This window comes from Dipodomys ordii, unplaced genomic scaffold (assembly GCF_000151885.1).
Source record: "Dipodomys ordii isolate 6190 unplaced genomic scaffold, Dord_2.0 Scaffold176, whole genome shotgun sequence".
Lineage (NCBI taxonomy): Eukaryota > Metazoa > Chordata > Mammalia > Rodentia > Heteromyidae > Dipodomys > Dipodomys ordii.
In genome coordinates, this window is record NW_012267392.1 from 1990038 (window position 1) to 1997766 (window position 7729).

The 7729-nt window shown below is 49.1% G+C and overlaps 1 protein-coding gene across 2 annotated transcripts; it reads left to right on the forward strand.

Annotated features, from left to right (window-relative positions):
• Positions 1–2279: 2279 nt before the first annotated feature.
• On the forward strand, positions 2280–7203 carry Fxyd4 (FXYD domain containing ion transport regulator 4). 2 transcript variants are annotated; one of them, XM_013033740.1, is made up of 8 exons: positions 2280–2373; positions 3913–3979; positions 4585–4617; positions 4714–4737; positions 6001–6075; positions 6151–6187; positions 6905–6942; positions 7011–7203. In XM_013033740.1, exons 2-8 carry the CDS (start codon positions 3940–3942, stop codon positions 7028–7030), a joined length of 267 nt encoding a protein of 88 aa, XP_012889194.1. In that variant the 5' UTR covers positions 2280–2373; positions 3913–3939; the 3' UTR covers positions 7031–7203. The 2 variants fall into 2 exon arrangements, with proteins under 2 accessions (XP_012889194.1, XP_012889195.1); XM_013033741.1 differs by having other exon boundaries at positions 2285–2373; positions 3854–3979.
• Positions 7204–7729: the final 526 nt, after the last annotated feature.

The window sequence follows — 7729 nt, forward strand, 5'->3', positions numbered from 1 at the left end:
TGAAGGGCCAGGAAGGCAATTACACAGGCAGAGAAGGGTGACCGTTGCAGCCAGGCCAGGGTCATGACCTCTCCAAGAATGAATGTGTGTAATGAGCCAAGTATGCAGCCAGGCATCACAGATTTCCTGGATGCCTTTCAGTTAAGCCTCAGGCTTCCAGGTGCACCAAGACACTGGTCGTGCAACCCAGAGGGCAATGGCAGCCACACCTGGCCTGACTAGAGAGGCTGCCCTTCATTCATGCATATCACTGTTTCTGAACCTATGTGGGAGCACAAAAGGGCCACTGGAATGTACAGTGTTCTTCCTGCCTGGCCCTTGGCTGGCAATCATTGCTCAGGTTTCCCTTTTTCCTTTTTTTGTGCCAGTACTAGGGCTTGAACTCAGGGCTCTGTGATCTCACTAGCTTCACTGCTAAAGGTTGGGACCCTTACCACTTGAGCCATACCTCCACATCCAAATTATTGCTGGTTCATTGGTAATAAGAGTGCCTTAGATATTCTTGCCTGGGCTAGCTTTGAACTGTGATCTTTGGATGTCAGCCTCCTGAGTAGCTAGGATCACAGGTATGGCTCACTGGTGCCTGGCTGGACTGATTGGGACTCCATTTTCACAGCTGTCTCACAGTTTTACAGGGGACCAGTGTTACCTGGAGGGAAAGGTATGCTGGTGGCGCATACTTGTAATCCTATTCAAGAGGCTGAGATCTGAGAATCAAGGTTCAAAGCCAGCCTGAGGGGGAAAGACTGTGAGACTTTTTTTTTTTTCTCTCTTTTTTACCAGTCCTTGGGCTGGGGCTTGAACTCAGGGTCTGGGCACTATCCCTGAGCTGCTTTTGCTCAAGGCTAGCACTCTACCACTTGAGCCACAGTACTACTTCTGACTTTTTCTGTTCATGTGGTACTGAGGAATTGAACCCAGAACTTCATGTGTGCTAGGCAAGCCCTCTACCACTGAGCCATATTCCCAGTCCGACTGTGAGATTCTTACCTCCAACAAACCACCAAATAGCCCAAAGTGTTGGTGTGGCTCAAGTGGTAGAGCACTAGCCTAACTAGCCTTCAGAGAAAAGGCTAAGAAATAGCATCCAGCCTCTGAGTTCAACATCCAGCCTCTGAGTTCAAACCCCAAGAAGCACACACATAAAAACACCCGTCCTGGGCTGGGAAGGTGGCTCAGTGATAGAGCGCTTGCCTTGCATGCATGAGGCCCTAGGTTAGATTCCTCAGCACCACATAAGCAAAAAAAAAAAAAAACAGCTGGAAGTGGCGCTGTGGCTCAAGTGGTAGAGCACTAGCCTTGAGCTGAAGAGCTGAGGGACAGTGCCCAGGCCCAGAGTTCCCCATGACTGGACCCCCAAAAAAAAAACACCCGTCCTGCTGGTGGCTCAAGCCTGTAATCCTAGCTACTCAGGAGGCTGAGATCTGAGGATCGTTATTCAAAGCCAGCCTGGTCAGGAAAGTCCGTGAGATTTTTTTTTTTTTTTTTGGTTGGTTATGGGGCTTGAACTCTGGGCCTGAGCGCTATCCCTCAGCTCTTTGGCTCAAAGCGAGAGCTCTACTACTTGAGCCACAGAACCACTTTGTTTTCTGAGTGGTTTATTGGAGATAAGAGTATCATGGAGTTTCCTGTCCAGGCTGGCTTTGAACTCAGATCCTCAGATACCACAGTAGCTAGATTACAGGCAGGAGCCATCGACTCCTGGCTCCATGAGACTTTTATCTCCAATTAACCACCAGAAAACTGGAAGTGGTGCTGTGGCTCAAGTGGTAGAGCACTCACCTTGAGCTGAAGAGCTGAGGGACAGTGCCCAGGCCCAGAGTTCAAACCCCACAACCAACAACAACAACAACAAATCCCTTCCTGACTCTTCATCCATTCTACTGTTCCCAGAGGACCTGGTACCCCACTGTTGGCACCGGATCCCTAAACACTCACTCCTTACAACATTCCCTGGGACTCACTTTTTTTTTCACATTTAAGCCTGGGACTTGGAACTTAGTACTTGCCACTTTTGCTGCCTAGTGTTCTACCAGCTGAGTCACACCCCCAACACCAATTGCTCTGAAGATCTAGGTGGACTTACAGAAGCCTACCTTCTCCTCCCAGGAGGCCCTGAAGTCTCATCCACAGTTCCCCCACTCAATGTCCCTCTGCCCTGGGCTGGCTCTGCCCTGTGTGGCAGGTGAGCTGTTTCTTTAAGAGCACCTGGGGAAGGGAGGTTTCAAGCAGTTTACTAGGAGCTGACCAGCTCCCTCCAGTCTGCTGCTCTGTTGCCCTGGGCGGGGCTCTGGGTATAAAGAGCCAGAACCCACCTAAAGGTCCCCAGCCCAGCCCGCTCTTCAGACCTGCTGTCCCTTCAGCCTGGCTCAGGTAAGGCCTCAGATGAGCAGGCATTTGCTAGGACTTCAGGATGGCCAGGTAGAAGAGGTGGTCATGGAGATCCCAGAATTCTGAGTAATGAGTTGCTGTTTGAAGGTTTTGAAGAAGTAGCTTTAGCAGCCCCTAGGGCAGTAGGGACTTCATGCCCTTGTGTGGTGGTGAGCTGGGGTTGGAGGAGGCAGGAGTCAATCTTTAGTGGAAGGATCTGTGGGGTAGAGATGACATCTTTATAATCTACCAAATCCAAGTTGGGTGATGTGGCTCATGCCTGTAATCCCAGCTACTCAGGAGGCAGAGATATGAAGATCAGGGTTGGAAACCAGCCTGGGCAGTAAACATCTGTGAGACTCTCATCTCCACTTAACCACCAAAAAGCCAGAAGGGGAGCTGTAGCTCAAGTGGGAGAGTGCCGGCCTTAAGTGAAAAGTTAAAGAAATGTACCAGGGCCAGAGTTCAGCTTCAGTACTGGCACACATACTACAATCAATCAATCGATGGATCTAGGATCCAGGGTAGAGAAGAGGCAGGAGAAGACAGATAAAAGACTAAGAGAAGCCAGTTTGGACACTGGCCTAGTTCACAAATGGCATGTCCCCTCTCATGGCAAAAGTACCCAGGTGTTTATTGTTTATTTAGTGTTGGTCCTGAGGCTTGTATCAGGGCATGGGCACTGTCCCTAAGCTTTTGTACTCAATGCTAGCACTCTACCCCTTGAGCCACAACTCTACCTCCAACTCTTGCTGGTTAGATTGAAGATCAGAGTCTCATAGACTTGCCCAGACTCAACTGCAATTCTCAGATCTCAGTCTCCTGAGTACCAGGCATATATCTTTGGCCTGGCAAATAGTTCATTTAACTCCATCATTATAACTTGCCAAGTTGTTGCTATTTACAGGTAACTGAAGCTCAGAGAGGTTGAGCAACAGCTAAGTCACACATCTGGTGTTGAAGAGGGAAGTGTTGGCCCCCAATCTAGGATTTCATTAAGAGACCAGAGCCAGGCAGGACAGAAATGAACAATGGCAGAGACTTCTCTGAAACCCCCAAGTGTTGGAACTCAGATTCTCTGGGAAGTCAATATAAGAGCTCCAGACTGGAGTTCATGCCTGTAACCCCTAGCCCCTCAGGAGACTGAGATCCTAAGGATCAAGGTTCAAAGCCAGCCTGGGCAGGAAAGTCTGTGAGACTTTTATCTCCCAACTAACCAGCAAAAAAGCTAAAAGTGGAGCTGTAGCTCAACTGGTAGAATGCTATCCTTGAGCAAAAAAAGTTAAAAGGACAGTGTCCAGGTCCTGAGTTCAAATCCTAGTACTGGCACAGAAAACATAACTAGTATTAGGTATATATGAGAGAGCAGAAAGTGGTCTTGTGTGCAAGATTACCTTCTAGGAAAGTGTATACACAGCTACTGTAACCCTGCTCTGCCTCTTGCCTGTTCACCCATACTAAGGGGATGAATGATGACTCCCAGACAGGTAGTTGGATTGCAGACACAGCCCCCTTCTCTTGCCTCTATATCTTGCTTTATAGCAGCCCTGCACTATACACCGACCCAAGATGGAAGGAATGACCTATGCCTTTGTCTTCATGTTGGCAGGTGAGTCCCACAGAGACCCCACCCACCAAGGAAATGGGGAGACACAGCCTGCTCCCCAAGGATGGCTTGTGTCCAATAAATGTATGTTTAAATTGTTAGCCGGATACCAGGGGTTCATGCCTGTAATCCCAGCTACTTAGGAGGCTGAGATCTGGGGGTTGAGGTTCAAAGTCAGCCCATGCAGAAAGTTTGTGAGACTCTTATCTCCAGTTAAGCAGCAAAAAGCCGCAAGCAGAGCTAACCTTGAGTAAAAAAGCTAAGGGACAGCACCCAGGCTGTGAGTTCAAACCTGAGGTATAGCACACGTACACACACAAACACACCACACACCACCACCACCACCACCAGTGGGAAGGTCCCTTCAACTTTGGCCAGTTCACCTCTCCTTAGGCAGCCTGGTGGGCCTCTCCCAATAATGAAGTTGAAGTGTGGACACCCAAAACACAGTCCACTGTAAACCAGAACTCCTGACCACAAGTGATCATCTCATCTCAGCCTCCCAATTAACTGGCATTACAGGCGTACAATACTGTGCCCACCTACCCAAAATATTTGAATACCAGTGCCATGAATGACCACCCACTTCCTTTGCTTTGCCTACCCAGGCCTGCCTGCTTTGGAAGCCAATGACCTATTAGGTGAGTGACCCCTAGTTGCCATGCTTTCTCCTTTTGAGACCCCCACATCCAGTCTCTTAGTTCTGGTCTTTATTCTGTGTTGTTTCTTTCCTGCAGATAGAAGCAGTCCCTTCTACTATGGTAAGTGAGGTTTGCCTCCCTCCACTTTTTTTTTGTTGTTGTTCTGGTCCTGGGGCTTGAACTCTGGGCCTAGGTGTTGACTGAGCTATTTTGCTCAAGGCTAGTGCTCTACCACTTGAGCCACAGCTCCACTTCTGGCTTTTTGCCGGTTAATTGAAGAGTCTCACAAACTTTTGTGCATGTTTTTTTTTTTTGGGGGGGGGTCCGGTCGTGGGGCCTGAACTCTGGGTCTGGGTGCTCTCAGCTCTTCAGCTCAAGGCGAGCGCTCTACCACTTGAGCCATAGCCCCACTTCCGGCTTTTTTTTCTTTTTGTTTATGTGGTGCTGGGGAATCGAACCCAGGGCCTCACGCATGCAAGGCAAGTGCTCTACCACTGAGCCACCTTCCCAGCCCCCTTTTTTTTATTTTTTTGTCGGTCGTGGGGCACTGAGCCTGGGTACTGTCCCTCAGCTCTTCAGCTCAAGGCTAGTGCTCTACCACTTGTGCCACAGTGCCACTTCTGATTTTCTGGTAGTTTATTGTAGATAAAAGTGTCACTAAGTTTCCTGCCCAGGCTGGTTTTGAACCCTGATCCTCAGATCTCAGTCTCCTGATTAGCTCAGTCTCCCGATTAGTCTCCTGATTAGACATGAGCTGCCAGCAACTGGCTGCATGTGTAGATTTTGAACCTCAATCCCCCGATCTCAGCCTCCTCAGTAGCTGGGATTAAAGGTCACAGTACCTGATTTTTGCTGTGGTTCCTCAGAGCCCTTCTTTCTCTAAACTTACCATCTCTTCAGAACACTAGACACTACAAATTGTAAAAGTTGTATCTGTTGACTGACTTGCTTGCTTGCCCTCTCACTACTTGGATGGAAATGTCAAATGAGCAGGAACTTATTTATAAGGCAGACTGCCCAAGCAGGAGCTTGTAAATACTTGCTACAGCGCCTCAGGCTCATAAAATATTTTGAATAAAGCTGGCATTGGTGGCTCATGCCTGTGATCCTAGCTACTCAGGAGGCTGAGATCTGAGGATTGCAGTTCAAAACCAGTCCAAAGTCTGCACAACTCCAATAAACAAATCCAAAAAAAGCAGTAAGTGCAGCTATAAGTAGGTTCAAGTGGTAGTGGACTAGCCTTGAGCAAAAACAGCTCAGGGACAGTGCCAGGCCCTGAGTTCAGGACTATCACCAAAGTAAACACACACACACACCCTTGAGTAAATGGAGGTCACTGGGTGGGGAAGAGCTCACTATGCATGTCCCCTGTTCTGTTTCTAGACTGGGAAAGCCTACAGCTGGGTGGGATGATATTTGGAGGGCTGCTGTGTGCCGCTGGAGTTGCCTTTGTCCTGAGTGAGTGTTGGGAAAAGGGTGGGGAGAGGGAGCACTCACACTTAGCCAGCTCTGACTCTTCTTTTCCTTGCCCAGGTAGCAAATGCAAATGTAAGGGCAGTCAGAAGTCCAGGTAAGGCCAGCCCCCTCTGCACATGCACCTTGGCTGCACACTGATGTGGGCATCAAGTCCCAGGTCTCAGACAGCCAGGATAAGGCTCCTAGCTCTGTTCAATGGGCTTGCAATTGGATTGAGTCAGATATCAACTTTGAGGGACCCTAAATCAAATCTTGTGTACTGGAATTGAACTCAGGGCCTGGGTGCTTCCTCTTAACTTTTTCACTCAAGGCTGGTGCTCTACCACTTCAGCCACAGCTTTACTATTAGCTTTTTGCTGATCAATTGAAAATAAGTCTCAGGCTTTGCCGTCCAGTCTTTGAACCTTCATCTTCAGAGCTTGGGCTCCTGAGTAACTAGAATTTACAAGCACCTGGCAATCTCACCCCTTCCTTATTTCCTCTCACCATGGCCCCCTCCAGGAATGTCTCAACTCCCCTGCACCACCTCAAATGCTGCTTTTCAGGAGAGCTTTCTTTAGGAGTTCCTTTTTTTTTTTTTTTTTGGTCTATTCTGGGACTTGAACTCTGGGTTCTCACGTTCTTGCTTGGCCTTTTTGGTCAAAGTTGGGACTCTACCACTTGAGCCAAGCCTCCATTTCCAAGGACCCCAAGATGGAGGCTAACCCCCTTGGGATTTGTGTGAAGTGGCCATGAAGTGTCACAGAGGAGGCCACCAGGAAGGAGAAAAAAGCCCATCCCCAGTGCTAATTTGACTCCCTCCTTTCTCTAGTCCCTTACCTGAGAAGCCCATGCCACTTCTCACTGCAGGTGAGTGTGAAGCTGGGGGGTGAGGGAGGCCTGGCCTGTGTCACTGAGGACCTGTCTTAATTTTGTAGGCCCTGCCAGTACCTGCTAAGTACCAGACAGCTTAAAGGGACTCCTGGGCCCCACAGCTTTTGCTACCCTCTGCTGCTTTTCCTTCCTGGTTCTTCCTGTATGGCCTCCCTCCAGGACTGGCTGTTCGGTGCCCTGATCAGGGCAATGTCCAAAGCTTATTTTGGTATCCAAATAAACTGGTCTTACCTCTCCCTCTTGTTCTTGTGGACTTCTGTGGAGGGAGGGAAGGGTGTACTATTAGCTGTCACATAATTCTGTGTCCAGAGGCTCATTCCTGGCAATGCCCCACTTGAGAATCTCCCCCGGTTGATTCTGTCACCGGCTTCATGTCCCATCACTCCCAGTCCAGCAAGCCCTAGGTTTTATCAAATGAATTTATAGGCTAGGCACAGGTGGCTGTGATCTCAGCTACTTATGTGGCTTGAGATCTGAGGATTGTGGTGTAAAGTCTGCCTGGGCAGTAAAGTCCATGGGACTCTATCTCCACTTAAGCAGTAAAAACCCTAACTGGGACCTGTGGCTCCTGCCTGCAATCCTACTCAGGAGGCTGAGCTCTGAGGATCGTGGTTCGAAGCCAGCCTGAAGTCCCTGACTCTTATCTCTAATTAATCATAGAAAAAGCTAGAAGTGGCACTCTGGCTCAAGTGGCAGAGTGCTAGCCTTGAACAAAAAGCTCAGGGGGAGGGCTGGGAAGGTGGCTCAGTGGTAGAGTGTTTGC